This window comes from Dromaius novaehollandiae, chromosome 7 (genome assembly GCF_036370855.1).
Source record: "Dromaius novaehollandiae isolate bDroNov1 chromosome 7, bDroNov1.hap1, whole genome shotgun sequence".
NCBI lineage: Eukaryota > Metazoa > Chordata > Aves > Casuariiformes > Dromaiidae > Dromaius > Dromaius novaehollandiae.
The window spans coordinates 24,572,649-24,593,561 of record NC_088104.1 but is presented as its reverse complement, the minus strand read 5'-3'; the positions used below and the strand labels follow the sequence as shown (position 1 = coordinate 24,593,561).

At 39.9% G+C, this 20,913-nt stretch overlaps 1 protein-coding gene across 4 annotated transcripts in view; it reads right to left on the bottom strand.

Annotated features, from left to right (window-relative positions):
* RAPGEF4 (Rap guanine nucleotide exchange factor 4) overlaps positions 1-20,913 on the bottom strand; it is a 164,760-nt gene that overhangs the window by 16,403 nt on the left and 127,444 nt on the right. For all 4 annotated transcript variants that reach the window (XM_064514967.1, XM_064514968.1, XM_064514970.1 and 1 more), the window contains 9 exons: positions 19,690-19,768; positions 13,377-13,527; positions 10,736-10,824; positions 10,244-10,274; positions 9,920-9,998; positions 7,897-8,043; positions 6,597-6,694; positions 3,430-3,555; positions 2,788-2,966 (listed from right to left, as the gene is read on the bottom strand). In XM_064514967.1, the coding sequence (XP_064371037.1) occupies positions 2,788-2,966; positions 3,430-3,555; positions 6,597-6,694; positions 7,897-8,043; positions 9,920-9,998; positions 10,244-10,274; positions 10,736-10,824; positions 13,377-13,527; positions 19,690-19,768 (979 nt within the window). The remainder of the gene's footprint in view (positions 1-2,787; positions 2,967-3,429; positions 3,556-6,596; positions 6,695-7,896; positions 8,044-9,919; positions 9,999-10,243; positions 10,275-10,735; positions 10,825-13,376; positions 13,528-19,689; positions 19,769-20,913) is intronic.

The following is a 20,913-nucleotide window of genomic DNA, read 5'->3' as shown; positions in this document are numbered from 1 at the left end:
CTGTAAAACTTCAAGAAGCGGGTTCTCCAAAGCACCACAGTGAGTTAGGAGGAGACGTCCCTCAGTCTCCCAAAACTGACTGTTGGAAAAATCTTCTTAATATGAACTCGTAAATGCACACATAGCATATACTCTTGTCTCCTACAATAACACACTACACAGTTAAAAATAATTACACAGGCATATTCATCTAGACATTTTCTCTGTATGCACACACCCCTCCTAAATGTCTTAGTGGCTCCTTGGGATTATAATATAAGCATGTATGCAGAAAATGGTTTTCAAAAACTGAGTGAAAGCGTCTGAGTGCACTGATATATACAAAGGAAGGCTTCTAAATAGCCTGTGGGTATATCTGTAAAGAGGAAATATATACAAACTGTGTTTGCATAAGAGTATGTGCAAGTACATCCCAGAAGACCTTTCCAATACAATCAATACGGGCAGAGCTCGCTGCCGGAGAGCCAGTTAGCTCCTCCCGCGTCTCAAAGTTTGATCCTACCATGGCCAGAGAAAAGAGCTGAACCTGGTAACCTCCACAGCCTTTCGCAGCAGCCGCAGAGGCGAGCGCAGCCCTCGAGCTGAGCGTACACGTGCACAGCCCTGGGGGCCAGCACGTGGCCCCGGGCCTGCCCGCACCAGGGAGCGCACAGCGCAGGGCCCGCGCACCGGCAGACGCGCAACGGGGCGCCGCGACCTCTAATCGCACGACTGAGATGGGGCCTCGGGAACAGGTATCTTTGAAAACTGGTACCTACCAGGCATCTCACTACCACCAGTCATGCCTAAGATTAATAGCGCTGCACCACGCTGCTCTCCCCGAGCACCTTTCTAATGAGTCTGGTACTTCTAGGCAGGGTAAAGTTCTCATTAGGTCTCAGGGATCTTCACAAGCAAAACTTACTCAAAGATACTGCTTTGAGGCCTGGGCCCACATCTTTTGATCCCATTCCTTGGCTTTTTTCCCCTCTAACTCGAGCGCACTTTGTGTTTGTTCTACCGCACGCTATAGCACCTGTTACCGTGGCAGTGCTCTGCACCGAGGCAGGAGCCTGGCAAAACTTAGCGGTGCCTTCTCCCTGGCTGGGATTGAACCTGCCTGCTCGGTTTGTACTCAGGAAAATCTTGTGCTTCAGATTTCTTGGCATTTGGGAGACAAAGAGGACTCAGCGGGGCAGACCACTTTTAGCTATTTATTTTTAGCATTGTAGTGATACCAGAAACATGGAAGTAAACAGGAGGTTGTCAAGCTGTTGGAAATAGCAAAAGCTCAAACCCATGACGCTGAGGAACCCACCGGCTGCGGCAGTATATTAAGGAGATATTTACCTGTTATTTTTAAGATACTTGATTTCAAGTGCTTATAGAAATTCCTACTGTATCTTAATTTACCACGTTTAAGCATTTCCCCGAGTCGTGCCTGGGAGCCGAGGGAGGACCTGTGCGTGCGCGGGTGCCACTGCCCTCTCCTGGGCGAAGCCGGCCAGGCCAGGCGGGCCCCGCGCTGCCCCGTGGGACCATGCAGTACGGCGCACGGACGCTTGTAGAAACCAAAGAGGTAAATCCTGTTCTCTGTCCCAAACACGAACCTGACCCTGCACACCCACTACCAGATTTTGAATACCTTCGACTCGGGAGGGCCCAAAGCAATTCGCCGACGGACCTCGGCGCTGGCACAGGGGACGGGGAGCACTGACACGCAGCGCCCGTGCGAACCCGGGCTTCACCTAGGCGGAATTACGGACTGGGAGGAGGGAGACGTCACAGCTGTAATGGTGATCTCTTCCTTCACACAGCTACATTTAGCAACGCAAAAAATGTTGACATGCGTGTTTTAATTGCAAGTTATAGCTGGTTTGTGCTGTAAGACTGCCTGAAGGCCGGCAGTCACCATGCCCAAAGCCCTAGACAAACACTTTAAAAGGCAGTTCCTCGCTGTACACTTCAGTGAACTGTTTGTCCAGAAAGGAGGGACAGGTGATGAATGTAATAAATACATGAAGAACTGGAAAGGAAGGAAGAAGGTAACAGTGAAAAAAAAAATGGTAGCTAGGCAGGGTAGCAGCGTGCCTCTGCTCCCTCTGGAGTCAGTCACGTCCTCCCCCCGACCGCAACGGTAAGGCGTCGTGGCCCAAGTCCTTAACCTGAAGGCTCCAAAGAGCTTAAGGTTTAATACAAATAAAAGAATAGAAGGCAGCAATAATTGTCTGCTATCCAACTTCAGGCCCAGCAGTTAGCAACAAACAACAGGACATCCATATTGTTCCACTTTTTTAAACAAAAGTATTAGAAAATATCACAAGCAGACTGAAGGAAACACAAGCCTCCTCATCTCTGTGTTTCATCTCTGTTGCTCTCCCACTCTGTTTTCCCACTGTTTGGAGTTAATGTGAGAAAGGTTGCCTTGAACAGCATCAGAAACACTTCTGTTCTAGGGGAAGTTAAGGCTCAGTTTTGTTAATATTTACTAATTTGCATATTAGTATTTGCTAATGCATGTAATGGTACATGGAGGATTCTCCTAATGAACTGAAAGATATTTACTCATAAATTTCATGTGAAAATATGGCCCTAACAGCTCGGAGATCAAGGATCAATGGAGGAGTAGCACAGGAAAGAAGAATTAACAGGGATCTATTTTGCGCTCTAAGGAAATGGAGAGAATTACCTAACAGAGAATATTTTAACCTCTAATGTACGTAGCTGTCTGAAAATAAAGGAGGGCAAGTAACAACAAGTTTATAATCATGCACATTATTTCCAGATCACAGCTGAATGTATACTTACTGGGCTGCTATCTTAATGTACTTCTTTAACAGCTGAACACGCTTGCTGAGTTGAGAGCAAAGACAAATCTCTGTGACCACCCAGAACTGAATTTCATTAAATCTTCTCAAAAACAAGTCCAGATTTGCTGTGGTCTTTTTAAAATTATGTCTTCCAAAAGTGTGATAGATCAGTTCCAGCTAGGAAAAATAAAACAGTTTTCGATTTCTTTAGAAATCTTCTTTTTGGAAAGCAAAAAGGGGCTAAGAAGAATAAGCAGGTATCTACTGCCTACACATGCCTGAAACTTGCTCTGCAGTTGGTGTGTGTTGTACAGATGACAAGGATTCAGGCTGCAAGGCCAACAGACAACTGGTGAGGCATGATAAAAGCATAACTATAGACTATGCATTAATAGCTTAATACCTGGAATAAGACATACTAAAATAATTCAGTAAGCAGCATATGTTCAGGAGAGGTTTAATTTCATTTTCGCACTTTGCCTATAGAAGTAAGAATGCCTCACACTCTCAAAACTTCTACATGTCTTTATTGTACTATTTTTGAAAATCAAGCTCAAAGTTTTGCAAAAAATGTACATACCTAAAACATAGAATTAAACATTTTCTAACGGATTCTAATATGCAGAATAAATCCTCATACCTCATGCACACAGTTGAAGAGCTCCCAGTCATAAATAGTCATCTGATATGCTAAATCTTTTGAGCTCATCAGTTCAAATGTTCCTACTGTACCAGTAGATGGTCCCTCTTGTTCTGGTAATGGTGCCTACAAATGGAAAAACAGTGCAGAAATATTTTAGAAATGCTAAATTACATGCTAGGAGCATTTCTTCTGTAATGCTTCTAATTTTTACAGTGTGACCACTTCTCTAAGCCTGTTTACAATAGTAAAATTGAAATTTGTTTTTAACTGCAAGCTGGCTTCAGAAAATGAGAAGCCCTGCACAAAATCAATATCCACTATGCACAGGGTGGTTAGGGAAATTCTGAAAGCTACTCAGAAACACTGTGAAGAAAATATAACAGACTGTCCTCTGCTATTTTTAGCATTGTTCTAAAATTTGAAGCCAAAAATAAGTACTTTGATACAGTTAGTGCTCCCTAAAGCATTATCTATCTTTTTTAGGAGCATAGGTCGGTCCGCAAAACCTTTGTTATCAATTCCCTTTTCTATACACACAGAAATCTAGGCCACAAAGCGCAAGCTAAGTATTTTTGCAAGTAACTGATTCTAATGATGAGAGTTATTACATTTACCACACTTCTGAAATCTGCAGCGATTGCAAGATCTTCTGATTATTTATGAAGTATGCCTCATACTTTCTCAGTACATGGATGCACTATCAGCCATTTGTGATTACAAAACTCCCAGTTATGCTAATGGAAATTATATGCATAGTCTTATGAGGAAAAAATCCTTTAAATAATTCAAGTATTATACCATTTTTGAAAGACATTTCCATACCACCCAATAAAAAAGATGTTTTTCACAGTTCTGCACACCAGTAAATCTTAGATTAAAATGAGATTTAAAACGTGGCTTGAGATTAAACCACATTTGGAGTAGTCTGTCATATATATGGGGATCAAAGTGTTTGAACCAGCCCTGCTAAAATACTAACAAACAACCTTCTTGCAAAATCAAATGCACACTGAAATAGCCTTTGGGAAAGCATCATTAAAGCTTCCTCTGAATCCACTTTTTAATTATTTTGTTTCCAGGAGAGGGCAGTAGAGTTCACTTGCAAGTTTCTTGCTCAATTTCTCACCGGGTCTTTGCTAGATAATTACAAATTGTCAACAGGCTCCTTTCAGAGTACAAACTGAATAGAGTCTGCAAGATTAGCAGACTATATTTGCACACTGCAGCATCAGAAATGAGCTTACTGAATGAATCTCCTTTCATGAAGGAGCATTTTATTACCAATATAAAAAGCACTCACTGGATTAATATATCAGGAAGTCACTTTCTCAAGAATACATAGTATACAGTAGCTTTAATTCTGCTTGAGTTCCTGCTTTGTGCTCTAGGGAAAACCTGTATTGCAAATATCAATATAACACAAACTAATGAAAAAATAATCTGCAGTAAAGCACAGGAATCTTACAAGCTCCATCTACAATATTTGCAATACGCATTTAAACTCAGAATTATCTAAAAAAAATCATGACTGCCATCAACCTTAAAATGGCTTGCAGATTCCTCTGTATTGCAATTTGTACAAGCTTGTTTAGTTTAAGACAGAGTAGAGCAGTTTGTGTGCAGAAAATCCTAATTTGTAGAAATTTGTGGAAAGAGACTTTTGCACAAACTGAAAGAGCGTTTTTTTCCCCCTATTTGGAGACAAACACAACATAACTGTTACCATAACAAACACATATTTTCCAAGGCTAGGAAAGAAGCACTTAGATGTAAACTCATTGCATATTTGCAAATTCATCTGACCCAGAACAATTTTCACATGAGGATTGCCAAGTGCAATGTGAATAAATGTACACACAGAGGCAGCAGCCAGAAATTGGAATGTGGAAGGATTAACTGGGGAGGGGGGCAGGATTATAAGATTTTTCAAGTTTTGAAAAAACTGCAGCTGATGAGGGGGTGCATTCTGCTGTGCAGTCCTGAAAACCCCCTCAAGGTGCCGAGTGTTCATCCCTAACTCCTACTGAAGTCAGTTCAGTTGCTGAAAATTAGCACATCACAGCCCCATACCTTAGAGCTCCCTGTAGCATTTGGAATACTTGAGCCACAGTAAATAGGCAGCACAGGGGAAAAGACACCCGAAGTCATGACAGTTTGCTGCCAAAGCTCTGTCTGCACAGACAATGCAGAGCCATGTAACAGCACCCAAGGTAGCTGCACTGATGCAACACCCCTGCTTTAGAGTAGCATGCCCCATAAGGGTATCTACTTGGCAGGACTAATTAACCCGAAGATAGCACAAAAATTTAATAAACTGAACAAGAGATATCTCTGCATGGAACTACAGTATGCTGTACTTGCATTCCAGGGCTACTAAATTGAAAGCAGCAGCAAAGCACACATTTTACCATATCCATAAAAGAAATCAGGCATACATACTAAGTGGCTTGTTAAAAGCATACAGGAGGCTGAAACAAGGCTAGGAGTAATAGAGTTCATGCTGACATGACTTGGCAATGACATTTGTTTCTAATGAAATAAAAGGAACAAAAAGTACAGTCAAATCAAACTCTATAAAAGCAGTCCCCTTGGAGATTGTTAGAATTACTGTGTAAATTGGTAAGTACTTATGAACAATTTTTCTTAAGGAAAATCAGACTTTTTAGCTGGAATATTTTCTTTGATTCTAGTTAGAATCATCTGAGATTTTGACATAGTATTTTGTGGGGGCTCTGAAAGAAAAGGTTTTAAGGAATTTACTGTTGGAATCAAGTCTCCAGAACACTTTAATTGGTAACATCTGTCTCCTAGAATATATCCCTGTGGCCATGGGAGGTAATTCTGTAATCAGAACTTCACTGCATGGCCTGGTGGTAATATTTAGCTCTTCCTACATGCACAGGGCCACAGAGAATACTGGATGGACTTCTGCTCTAGTTTAGGAAATTATGACATTATCCTATTTTTAATTTCAGGGATTGTCCCATAGCACTGTTACAGGCCCTTTGTTGTGAATGTTGCCACTAGTTTTTAGCTAAAACATTGATAAGGCAAAACAGGTCAAGAAACATTTGAGCTATTAGTATTCAAATTAATTGCAAAGTTAAGTCCCAAAGAGGTTCTTTGGCTTGCAGGAATTTTCTGAGAACCATACACGTACATACCAGTGAATCAAACTGATCACGTGGGCAGGCAAAGAGCCGTCCATTAACACTGAGAGTTGTAAACACTGAAACATCATGAGGTTTGAGCACAACCTTTTCTGTAAATATGAAACAAAAGCTTGTTTAATAAATGTATGTAGAATTTACAGCAGGATTGACCCAACAACTGCACAGATCAGCATTCTGATTATAACTTTTGCACAGTAAGACAATGTACAAGATACAAGTAGATGACAAGGTCTTCTTTACTGATGAAGTGTGACAACAGGCTCAGACCAAGCCAGTCTCCTACAGAACTGCATACAGAACTGGAATCCCAGCCCCAAACCGTACAGGCAAGCCAAGGAGCCTGTGCTGCTCTCTCTAGAAACTATCTGCAACAGTTCAACCACAGTCAGGGACTCCTTTCGTTCTTCGCTGAGCTTGGAGAGCTTTTGTTACTAGAAAATTGTCTTGGAAGACACGAACTACCTAAGGAGATGCTGAAATGCAATTGCATTCAAATGTCATTACAGAAGTCCTAAAAAAAAGAGGAGCACATCCCAGGTAAAGAAAAGATTATTAAGTAAGTTATGAAATAGTCTCTTCCAGCATGTGCTGGCTGGCAACAAAAAATTGCTGCAACTGCAAAAAGTAGAGCCGCCTGGTGTCAGTCCTCAGGAAGCAAGCTGTTTTTGGCAAGCATCACTGTTTGCAGAAATGCCTTCCAACACAGCTCACATTAGCTCTGTGTGTGCCCACATGGTCATACTCCAGCAGAGAGCACTCTGGCAACACCGCTTCTCCAGCAGAATCCACTTTGCAGCTACTCTCCCATTACCGCAGTCTATACCTGACCTTTTGCCAACACTAAGTCAGCGTAGGACTTGGCACCAGGATGCTCAGTGGTGGTTTACTGGGACGGAGCTGCCGGAAGGGTATTCAGTGACCGCTACTGGAATGTCAGCATTGCAGTACTTTCTGCTGTTGCTGACTCATATACCTAACCTGACATTATCTATGCTTACCTCACATCTCTGTTGTTAAAAAGCTCTTACAAGCCTTACAGCGAAGGGAACTTAGGGTAGGTGCATGCGGACATGCAGACACACAAGCCTCTCCATTTTCCCTGTCTCCCATGTGAGTGCCGACGTGTGCCTGTACTGGGGGAAAGGACATGCCTCTAAGAGAGAAGCTATGTACTGGCTGAATATGTACATAGCTATAAAAGCCTTAACTAAATCAGTACTGCTTTTCACTCCCTCCTGACCTTCTGCTTCACCGTAAATGAGAAGTGTTTAAGATGATGCAAATACAGTACCTCCTCCTGAACTCATCTTTACTAAGATGAGGCCTTCTCCAGAACCCAGCTTATCCGCTACTGCGCTGATCACTTCTTTCACAGAGGAAGACACTGGCACCCGGATAGTTGTATAGGTTTGGTCTATGCAGTACACCTTAAACAGTACTAAAGACAAAAAGATTGTGCTGTGTATGCCACATATAACAACCAGATAGAGCTTACTGTACAAACTACTTCCACTTCAGTAACCACTGCTCACAAATGAAAAAAATACAGCAACAATAAATCAGTACAGCTTTATTCAATAGCTCCCAGTTCCTCAGATGTTCTACAATTTCTCTTACGTAAGTCTCCGATTTGTTAGAGCTTTTAGTAAACGAGGAAGTATCAGTATTTCAGTATTGCTACATTATTTATGGATGCCAATTTCATATGTCATTTTGTTATATCCCAGACATCACAATAGTTTAAATAAATATTTCTTTTCAAGAATCAGGAAAACTGGCTGCTAACTCTCTTAAGTACAGGAAAATATTTTTTGTATTTACAAAATAGATATGACAACAGAATTCTGGTCACAATCAGAACTTAAATTAAATTGGGTTGCAACCTGTTTTTCACAAGCAAGTATATAATTGCTGAATCAGGAATGTAGACAATGAAGGAAAAGACCCTATCAACAAGAATACACTTGAGTGTACAGTACAAATTGTCTCTTAGAGTAATATGTGAACCCAGGTCTCTGGTCGCCAAGAGATCGATATGATAGTATATTAGCCTGCAGAAGGCAGGGCAGCCCAAAGTGACGTGGATTTAAGGCAAAAGAAGTTAGCAAAATAGTCCTTCACCTCAGCTGTCAAGCCAAGCCAAACAGCCCCTGGAGTTATAGCTATCTATGTGTTTTCTGCGCTCAGTTTGCTGCCTGCCCTGTGAACACGAAAGGTGCAGCCATATGAAAAGTGCAGTCGCTGCATGCCCACGCTGACATGAGATGAAGTACTCCCATGGCAGTAGCAACTGTTTTGCTGTTTGGAGACCTAGGAGAAACACTGGTATGGACAGTGGGAGCTGCATCCAGGGCAGGAGGTCTGCTGCTCATATGCAGTTACCTCCACCTTTTGAAATGGCTCTCTCCATGGTTCACTTCATGCCACCAGCTTTTTCAGATAAAATACTTTGCATTTTGTTCCCTTATTTTTACCACAGTTCACTAGCAAGAGCTGCTAGTATCAAGGTGTTTACTATCAAACACCTTGAAGCAGAGGCTATTTTTCTGTGATGAAGAAGCACCAAAACAACCATTAAGAGAATGGCCCCAGCAGCTGCAAAGAAATACCCAGATTTATGAGTTTTAATGCGTATGCATCTTTGTTTATAAAGAATAGATCTCATCACCAGCGCTCAGGATTGTGTTGGCAAAGCAGCGCTTCTTCCTGCCTGAAGTAAAGGACAATATGAAAAGCTAGTACAACTGAAAATGACAGTCTGAGGCTCTGCTGTAAATTTTACCTTGATCTCTTCACAGGAGCCCAACAATAGCAATAGGGCAAACCAGCAGATTGGGCTTGCTGGGCTGTGTGCCACTGGGCAGAGATCCAGGGCATGATTATCTGCTCCACTCGTATCTCGCAAAGAGGCATTTCTGGTGAGACAGCTGTACACCCTAGCTCGAAACCATGGAGGAGAGAAGGAGGCTCAAATAGGATCTTCAGCACTAAATATTCATTGCACTGCATCTGAACAGGCACTGTCCATGCTGGTTCTTGCTCGCTTTGTGCATTGCCTGTTTTAAAGGCTTTTACTTTTTCCTCTGAGGAAGCACAGTGTTTTGTAGCACAAATAATGGATGGAAATGACCAGGAGCATTTCAAATCAATGATGAAGGAGAATGCTGGGTAAGCAAAAGCAAACAGAGTTTGCTTCAGGCAAGGCTTGTAAACTGTAGGTACTTTTCTTTATTTTTAGACCTTTTTTTTTTGCAGAGTGGCAAATTTACTGCAAATCCCACTGGCTTGAGAAAACTTTGCAGATGGGAACTCACCTTCATCGCTGCCCCTGATAGGCTGGCGTTTCTGTGCTCTGTCATCACTTGTGTTAAACAGCTGCAGAAGAACTTTATGCTGCAAAAGTAATCATCACGATTCATGTTAATGCAAGAAGAAACATTATGGGGTAGACCGGAATTGCAATAAATCCTGTATCAATGGCAGGAAAGAGGGTTGCAATGCAGAGTTTGACATTGTAATGTTAAAGACTATTTCTCAGTGTTTGTTTTAATATAGCCAAGATTACTAGATTACTGTGCTTACAGATTTGCTGTGCTAAAGCTTTTATTTTAGAAAATTGACAAATAAAGTTATCTTACCTTCTTTTGAGGTGCTTTAGGTTCTTCTGAACTATAAAAAGGTTAAATATAAAATACATTATTACATATTACCTGGAAGGCTTTATCTACAAAATCACCTAAAGAACAGAAGCCTCCTGTCTAACTATAATATCAATGTATTCATGTTTGCTAATATTAAAAGTAGTTTAAATAATACCATCATTAATCTATGACCAAGGCAGGGAGAATACTGTACAAAATCGACGCAAGCATGAAACAGGCAGCCAGTTTGGTTTCAATGGTGTGCACATAATTTCTTCTGTAAACGCTTTTACAAGAGAGCTTGGCATTTGCAAGAATGATGTTTAAAGAGATGGTCACAGACACACATCCAAACAAGCATGCATGCTACCATTGTCTTGTGTGACTGAACACCATTCACAGAATTAATTTTTAATAGATGTAAGCAACAAATTTTCTTCATCTATTTACTGAGAAAAAAGTGGGGGGGAAGAAGCAAAAACTGCTTACACTTGCTTTACAATTTTCTCTAGCTCTAGAAGTTGCTCCTTTAGCGCTGCAATCATTCTTGTATCATCTGATACAGACACATAAAATTCCTGTAAATGACACAGAATAGCCTTTAAAGAACTATACGAGTAAATGAACAGTAAACAGGATAGAGGACTATGAGGAAACATCCGATAGTTTAACAATTATAACGAATGATAATCTGAACAGGGGAACACGTTAGGCCCAACTCCATATTACTTCTACTTGCTTATCTCCAGCTGATTTAAAGCAGGAGTAACATATGCAGAAGGGAAACATGATGAGAGATGGGAGACAGAAGTGCTTTCTTAGCTTACTGCCTAGTCATTGACTGTTCGTGCAAACACTGCATTTTCAGATTATCAAGGAGAAAGACTATAGAACTCACAAATAATCTGGCATGACTGCTCTTGTAGTCAAGTAATTTTGTTTAAAACCAGTCTTCCTGTTATCACTACTGCTAGAGTTAACCATGAAAATAATTGCACTGTTCTTTACTTTCTTAAAAAAAAAAAATCCAACTTTGACCATGTCCTCTAGTATCAGCCTATTCCCTATCTCATCTCTAATTTCTCTTAACATACTGTTTTCAATCAAAGCTTAGAGTTCCTCTCCTCCAGAACCATTCTTGCTCTTTTCCAGTCTGGCTTTCATCCCTTGTATTCCATTTTTCTCACTGACGTATGTGATGACCCCTTCTTAGAGCAAAACTCAGGACCACTGTACCACACACATCCTCTATGACGTGGAGCACTGGAAACCTTTAATCATGTTTTTCTGCTTGAAATCTTATCCATACTTGAACTCTGTGACCTTATCTTCCTCCGTCTTCCTACCTCTTTGAGCTTCCTCTCAACACCTTCCTTCACAGAATCAACTTCACTGAGCTCCAGATTTTGGGAAAATTTATCTCCATCTAAGATTTACTTTTCTTCTCTGTTTCTTGCACTGTATCACTGATTAACTGCTCTTGTCTGTGCAGATGAAACTACCATTTTCATAGGGGCAACCAACATCTCTACCATTTTATTGTAGTTCTGTCTGCCTCTGTTCAAAACAAAATTTCTTGGACATCTCTCTAGATGTATTTAAATGCTAGCCAAAACTCAGAACAGCTAGTAAATGCTCTTAAGCAATGCCTACCAAGCCATGCTGCTACCTAACTTTTTGGACATTATGGAAATATAGCCTGTTGTTCAGACCTGTCATCTTTTATCATTTTTGACTTGAACCTCTTCCAGGTCCTCACATTTAGGTCATATCTAAGTTTTGCAGATCTTTTCCACATAAGATCTCTAAAACATAGCCTTTCTAGTCTACCTGCAGAGCAAAGACTCTGGTTGAGCCTGTCATCGCCTTGCAGCTCACTCACATGAACACCTTTCCCTCAGATGTGGACACTGCAGTCTTCTTCATTCACTTGTATTTGGAATGATGCTACAAAGATAATTTTCCTACCCCAACCATTCAGTACATTTCCCTTTTCTGCACCTGTCATCTTCACCCTCTTCTCTACCACTCCTCATAGATGTCCCTTCACTCAGAAGGCCTTTCACAGTCTTTTCACACCCTTTTTAGCGGATCACTTGCCACCAAGCAAGTTGATTCTCACTACTCCAGTCCGCTCCAGGATATCAGCTGCCACAGGCCACTTGTTAAATTTCCAAGCAAGTTATATCATTATACCCCTTCAAACCCTACTCAATACTTTTTCTGTCACACCTACATAAAATTGACCCAAAGAAGGATTTATGTGCTTGCAGTTAGTAATTTTTTTAAAGTGTAACAGCTGGTCTAGTAAAAGACATTATCTCTGTCTCCAAAGCTTGTCTCTTATGAAAAGCTTGCCCATGTGGGCTTGTTGTATGATAAACCTGTCTGTCATACTTAAGGCCCCTCTGTTAACTCTTGTCTTAGATTCAATTTTAAACTCTTTGGGGCAAGGACTTCTGCTCTGTGTTTGCATAGTGAGTAACATTTGTGATTGTGGTCCATATACTTACTAGGTAATAATAATGGCAATCATGATTTATATGGCATTGACAGAGCATCTTAGAAACACAAAGACTTGTCGCCTCCCACAAAGACCTTTGCACTCTTAATTGCAACTAATAACTGAGTAATTAGGCTGTTTTATGGGATCAAAAGAGTACCGAAGGCAAAGATCTTAAGTTGCAATAGCTGCAGTCCAGCTTCCATTTGAATGGAAATGATTTTTGGATTTGTGCAGTGACAATCCTCCAGCTCCTTCTCAGCACACCTCAGGCAGACATAAACACCACTTTACTTCAGTCTGGGGGGCCTTTGAACTATTTGCAAAAAGTAACTGAAAAAAGCAGCTTAATATACTGCTATAGAGCAATCAATCCACATGGTACTTTGAAAGGGGTCTGCAACTCTAGAAGGTATTTTCAGAGGCCCAGAGGTTGATAACAGTTCAACTACTGTTGTAGCAAGTAGGCTGTCTGCAGCTAAAACCAAGAAAACACAATTATCAGTTTGCACTCTGAAATGACCCACTTTTCTTTACTTCATAACAGAATTCAGAGAACGAGAACAGGTTTTCAGCTCATCTTCCTTGCTAGCCATTTTTCAGTACAATAATACAACTCCTTCATACCTCCAAGAAGGCCATTGCTGCTTCATCTTCTTGTAGCAGATCTCCATATAAAGCAGCCCACTGCAGAACCAGTCGAATGACTCGCCTTTTATTATTGAGGGCATAATCCATTTTCTCCTGCTCTGTACCCTGAGAAGGCTGGGCATGGTAGGTGCCATGGTGTCAAGGAAAACGCTCAGTGACTGAAAGTATCAGAACCAATATGAATTCACCAATAATTGAATTTCAGTGAGCAATTTTCAGGGCCTTCAAACAAAATGTTCCTGTATATAGTTTTGATTTCTGACTGCTGCTAGCATAAAGATTTGCAAACTTTCCACCTTTGTACTAAAAAGTAAAAACAGTGAAGTCTCTAAAGAAGATAAGAATGATCATAATCCCACAAAAGAGACAATGCTGTAGGGAGCAGAACAGAAATGACATTGAGGACAATGGAGAAGAGGATTAACCTTGGAGACTGAAGAAAGATATTCCTCCTTGATCCTTTTTGGAGACAGTCACAGAAGAAAAAAGAGAGAGAAACATCACTTCATGGTTATAAATCATTCCAGTCTTCCATCTATGAGGCAGACTTTTGGAATGAACCGCCAGCATTATTCCTCTTATTTAGTGAAGTTACTGTAAGCCAAGGTGACTCTCAGTCCCATTATGGTAGAAATACCTGGAAGTTTACAGTCTAAACTGACTAGACAGACATAGGGCAAAATAATAAACAAATTCTAAAATAGCCTCATTTTACAGATGAAATCAAAAGTTTCCACTCTAAAAATTGTATCATATTTGGGACACAACATTTTGTGATAATTATTTTGTGACAATAAGAAAAAATGGGAAATATTTCATTGACCTTCTTAACAGTGAAGCTTCAACATTACAAAAATATGCAAATAGCAAAAAGGCAAAAAATAACATTTATTTAAAGAAGAAAAAAAGTAAAGGTACAAATAAACTGCAAGCACACACTGTTTCTACAGGCAGAAAAGCACTCCTTGTAAGTATAAAACATCTCAGTCCTCTCACTAAAGCTATAATTTGAAAGCTCTGGCCACTAAAAGATCTCCATTGACATCTCTGTTAAATCAGTGAAAAAACAGACTGAAGAACTCAGCCTGGCCTTCAGATTCTCTTCTCAGGCAACAGGCGAAAAGGTACAAAAGATTCAATGAATCAAGACTTTATTTTAGTGAAACTGAGGCAAGTGCACTTCTAGTACAGCTCTAACTCTGTAGAAACTAGTGGAAGTAAACACCAGGGCCAACGTAGCAACACTGGATATAGCTACATTTTAGGAAATAATTTTTATGAAGTAGAGTAATAACTCCAACATGACGGGCAGGTTTAGAGGGTATAGTATATGTGTTACTATATTTCATTTCCTGTGAGCTAAACTGGCCTGCTATCTAAGGGTCTCTTTTAATTAGTTAGCATCAAGATTTGAGATGTGCAGTTTTCCAGACAGAAGAAATGAATACTAACATGTCCCTGGAATTGGTAAGCTGAAAAAATTGCTTTACCTTGTCGGGGGAAGTTTTATTTCAACTTGCAAATGAAGAGGAGGGAAAAGACAATGTGTCAGGAAAAATGTGTCCAAATGAAAGAAAAAAGAGGATTTACTAGCATACAATTTCCAGCAGATTCCATCAAGCACAGTCTACCTCCCTCCTGCTTTCTCATCTGCAGATATGGGATGAGTGACTTCATCAGGTCTTGGCTATCCTGTGGGTTTCATACGTTCGAGTCCGTCAGCGCTCCTTTGGTCCCTACAGACAGCCAGAACCACCAGGGATCGGAAAAGGTGTCTATAGCCAGAGGCTTCCTCCCACACTCTGAACTGCCTCCTATAACCAGAGGCAACAGCAAAGGCTATTTTTTTATACAGGTCTATCCTACTTCCCTCACAAGGACTCTATTCCCTGTCCCCACTGTAGTATACAAGCCACGCTGGAACAGAAAACTGCTGCCCAGGGAGGTTTTCCTAGCTCTTGGAAAGCCCAGGGTGGGCACCAGGCTGAGGTAATTTCAGGCTCTAACTTATGCAAACATAAACAAAGACACCCAGCAGAAACAGGATCTGGCAATCTGTGTACCTGCTTCACACTGATCAGAGGTTAACAATACATATTTAAACTATTTCCCAACAAACTGACTGAGTATGAAGTAAGCACAGAACAAGTGCAGTTACTGAAATTCTCATTCTGGCTTCTCATGAATAACAACATTCCCAATTAGAGAGGAAATAAATTTATTTAAATATTGACATTCTCTCACTCACCGCAAAGTCCAGTGTCCTTTCAAGCAACAGGTAAAGTAGCTCTAACTTAAGATTTTAAAATATTAATTAGAAAATTAAAATAGTAATTAGAAACCAAAATGATCTGTAAGATCTGTTTTATAAGCTTCTCATTTAGAATTATAACAAGATCTCTCTTGTTTTTCTCTAATAAGTGTTAACATTCTTTATACTAATAAAATATAATGGGAAAATGTATTTATTAACTCATATTCTTCAAATGATCCTCCTGCCCAAACCCCCCTGCAGATATTAGACATGCTACGAAGCTTACTGTGGCAATCATTTGACTGACAAACTTTTAGAAATCTGCATTTTAATTTTGTTTAGAAAGCTTTAAAATGACTAGGGAACTAAAACATGTCAGCATATTTATAAGAGCAAATAAGTCAAAGGGTCATAAGCAGTAAATAATATATTGTAAGCTATGTGCTCTAATGTCTCAGGGAGCAAGTTTAATATTCTACTAAGTCATTTTTCTCATGCCATTTTTACCATTCAAACACTATAATTATTTCATGTATTTTTACCTTCTTATTAACTGACTCACCACAGGCACTGGTAATTTTTCTGTATTTTTACTGCTCATTTATATTAATTGCTCTTTTATTAACATTATCATAGGGAAAGTCAGTGAAAGGTTCCCCAGTTTTTATGGGATCTACAGGATGCAGATTCACTGCAGATTGCAATCAGAAGTAAAATATCATGTATTCTTGCAAAAAGTGTCAGATAATTGTAAAACATGTATCAACGCCAACATGGTTAGAGTTCAATATATATATATTTCTAATTCTGTCTAGCATATGCTCGGAAATGAAAGCAGTTCTGAAGTCTATTCCTCCCTGCGTGGGAAAATTTAACCATATCAGTAACTCTGCGAAATCAGTACCCATTACTACAACGGAACAGAAACTATCTTGCTGGCATGATGATAAAGGAGGTTCACAAAACATACATGAAATGTTATATAGTTGTGCAAAAGTGGCTATTAAGGGCTAATGAATACATGCTTTCTTCTCTTCCTTATCTTAGCTAGTTTTCCTAACCGAAATACATCTATCAGATGACTACTACATTACACTGTTTACTGACGTTTTAGAACGGGGTGAAATCAAAAACAGCCCCTCCAGGTTTGTCAACTTACTCCCATTCCCCCGTCATGCATGCCTCAAAGAGCAAGCTCAAAACTGTGTGCAGAAGCCAGCGGCACCATTTGTTTATGCAAGGGGGATAGGAGGGAGGGACAGAGAGGGAGAAGAAGAGATACTTAGATAGCAAAACTAAGAAAATTGGCCCTGCAATGAAACATCATTTATAAAGCTCTTGGCTTTCCCAAAGTACCAAAGACAGACAAAATCAAAACAGAAATTCTGAATAACCATGGCTTTGAAACATCTGCTCTCGAAACACCTTGCAGCTTATATTCCCATACACACTATTTAATCAGTTTGTCTGGTACAGGCATTCTCTCTCTCATATGCACAGGTACACGCAGACAAGTCTTTCCAGTAGGAGGGAATGCCAAAATGTTCATAATGAAACGTGCAAACAGATTACCATCTACAGTGACCAAAAGAGAAGTTTATACGTGGAAAATATTTAGACAGTGGCTGTTTAAATACGAACCCTTGCACACCTGTCTATGCACTTGCTCCATCCCAAATACGCTTCTGGAGATGTTACTTTGCTCCAGTTTTTCTTGTGGATTTGTCCTGCCTCCTTCTAACAACTGGCAGCTCTGAGAATTTCTCTGTTTCCATCTCAGTGAAGAAGAGAGGGAAACAGGGCCTTGGTCGTCTAACTCTACACACAGGACATGTGCCTATTACACGATCCAGGAGATGGGAGCATGTCCTTCGCTTCCGTATAAAAAAATAAGTATCTGATTTTTTAATATTGCAGGATCCATATACCTCAATAACCAAAAAAGAGTGGTGTGCCAAGGGACAGCCCAGCAGCAGCACTGAATCCTGAGCAACCTGTAAAGTTACTTAGCCAAAATGGTGCACCCGTCCAGCCCTCTCAGCCTTAGAGAACTGACGGATGACCAAACACTGCAGTACAGCAAGAGAAAAGCTAAATAATTCATACCCTGTACTGTGCTTGAAAGCTCTACAGTGGTCTAGTTCTACTAGTACTTGCACGCTGCCAGCTAAAATAGTATCCTAAGTGGGTGTAAGAAAATAGACTTGTATTGATTCAAAATTGGGAGCTGGAGCAAAAACAGTGTCTCTGACTGAATCACCTTTCTTCTTTTTCTTTTTCCATTTTAATTTCTTTACTGAGCATAACTAATCTCTCTTTAGTCTCACAGCACTGGCAAACATGTTTTGTAGAGTGATTTTGCTCAAAAAAAGATGAGTTTTGTTAGCAACCTTTCAACTCTAACAATAAATTTCAGTGGTACAATCAACAGAGCACAGTTTAACTTTCCATATTCAGAATGGACCAAATAAACAACAATGCCGTTCTAGGAAAAGCTGACACTATAGCGGTGGGATACTCGTTCCTTCCAATCCCCCTCCTCTTCCCTGAAAGAAATCAGCACACGGCCTGCCATGACCCACTTAAGTAGTGCATTGGGCTTACTCTCCTCTCCAGAATAGATTTTATCCCAACAGAATGTATACATAAGTGACACTATCATTTTGATCTTCAGAAAAGCTTTCTCCCTGTAAATAATGAGGTACATTTTGCTTGTATGCCTGATTTTCCCAGCTACCGGATATCAGAGCTATACCATTATAACTAAAGGTAGACAAGCCTCAGCATCAAACAGACTGATTCAATAAGATGAACCAGATTAACCTGAAAAAAGATAAAAAAGTGCTGTCCCCTTTTCCTTTCTCAAAGGTGTCAGCAACAGCATTTCATAGTATTTCTGATATCCAAAACTATGTGTTTTTAGAAAATGTGTTTGTTGTAGGTATATGAACAATTTTCTCTAGACCAGTTCTGTGGTCCAAAGGTTTTCAAAGCAATTACTGTTCTTGCTAGGAGTAAGAGAAATGGATTCTCAAGCCTGCTAAACAAGGACATGATGCTCTATTTTGTGGTTTCAGGGTGTTAGCTTTCCCAGATGTCACTCGCCCTGCTGAGCTTCAAGGGAATCACACTCTTTCTTTCATTTCAACCTGATTCTAAAAAAATAAATAGGGAATTGGTGTTATTATAGCCCTGTCAGAATTCTATAAAACTGCAAACATAATATGTTTATTTTATGCTCCAAGTCTGTTGATAGCTTCATGTAATCTAAACTCTCTGTGCAAAAGGAAAGGTCTTCAGTGCCCTGCAGCTCCCCAGACTCAATGGCCTGCTGGAAACTGGCTGATGTTCATTTCCCAGACTCCTCCATAAAACATGCCGACAGTATGAGAATCCCCTCCAGCTCTTGATACTTGATCTGGATATATCCACTGTAAGTTTTCATTTCCTAGGTATTCTCATGCAATTTAGGTTTCTCATAGTGTCTGTTAACATTTGCTATAGACTATTATTATAGATTATTATTATTTTTATTCCTAATTGCATTAAGGCAGTGTCTAGGAACTGCTTACTCGTAGCACTACTAATTCACGCACTCTTTTGTTTGAGGAACTTTGCAGGTCCACTATAAAGTGGATCATTGAAATCTGCAAAAATAATGATCTTAGATGCTGTGATTCAGCAAAAATCAAGAAAGACAGAAAGAAGAAGGATATAAAAGGGGTAATCCAAACTTTAATGTATTTTCACTTATCTGGTGGAGGGACATGAGGCTTCTTTGCTTGATATAGCAATCAGCACAGGAAGCATAGCTATTTTCATGCTCCAGGACTGCATCCCATCATGGTTTGGGTACACAGCATCCATTTCAGAGTTGTGGGCTATGGACAAGCTGTTGGTCAAACACTGAGAACCTACTCACAAGGCACAGCCTGCATGAAACTTGATTTACATATGGAGAGAGAGAAGTTTCAGTCTCATCACTGATAGGGAAAGCTTTAAAAGACATGTAACTTTTCCATTACAAAAGGATATTGTGCCATCAAGGCTGGGCAGAGCTGACTATTTGGCATAAAAACACAGTGCATCATAATAAAATCATTCAAAACAGAATCTGTGAAAAGAAAAGAAAAGAAAGAAAGCAGAAAATTAAGCTACTGCAAACAACTCGGGGACTACGAGGACAATGCTTCTTTCATCATTTTAGAGAGCTAAAAGATCTTATTAGGTACACACAATAATGAGGTCATTTTGCACTTTGCAGGCATTATTAAGTATGAATATGGGGAAAGTACAAATATGAGATGAAATATTAAGCTTTTATTCTTGTCTGCATTGATTCTTCTGCAGTTATGTTATCGAGGAATTTGCCTGTGTCAATGGAGACCTTGCTCTGAAGTGCAATGTTGCAGCCTTGATTCAACAAGCCTTGGGTGTATGTGCTTAGCACAGTTTCACGTCATTCTAACTTCATTAGGCCCAGACAAAATACTTCAGAAAAAGAAAGTTTGGCGCAGCAAAAAAAAAAACAAAAAAAAAAAACCAAAAAAACCCAAAAAACAAAAAAAAAACCCTGCACAAAATCTTTGGGTATACTTCTCCTATATAAGTGTAAGTGTAGATATCCTAGCATAACAAGAATCAGGCCTGCCGCACCTGGGTACTGAAATGCTGCTGGGTTTGGCATGAGAGAAGTACAATACCAAACAGCACATCCAGTATATTCTATAAAGGAGAAGGCAAATAATTTAATTCTTTGCTGATTTCCTAGTAATGAGCAAAAGACCTAAAAGAGGTAAAAGCATGGTCAAAGATCTGTTTTTATTTTGATTTAAAAACATCACAGCTGCTACATTTACATTAAAATATATATGGATATTGGTAGCATATGGATTGGTAGTATACTATGAGATTTTATCTGGCAACAGAGAAAGCTCTTTCTTCCCTCAAAGTGATCTGTGGTTGCACTGGTGTAAATCAGAGTTTGCATTATCTTTGTACTTGTGATGACAAGAAGGATTTATACAGCCTGGCTGTGGAGGCCATCATAAGCTTGGAGACTTGGCAGTTAGAATATTATTTTACTTTTAAACTATGCAATTTTTATATGGAATCACTGAGAAATGATAAACACAATACCCTGGGGTACCATTTCTACAGTGCAATTTTTCATACTGGAGAAACATTTAAAAACCTTTTAAGTAAGGGATGTCAGATAAAATCTGGTGAGATAACTATACCATCCATATTACATCATTG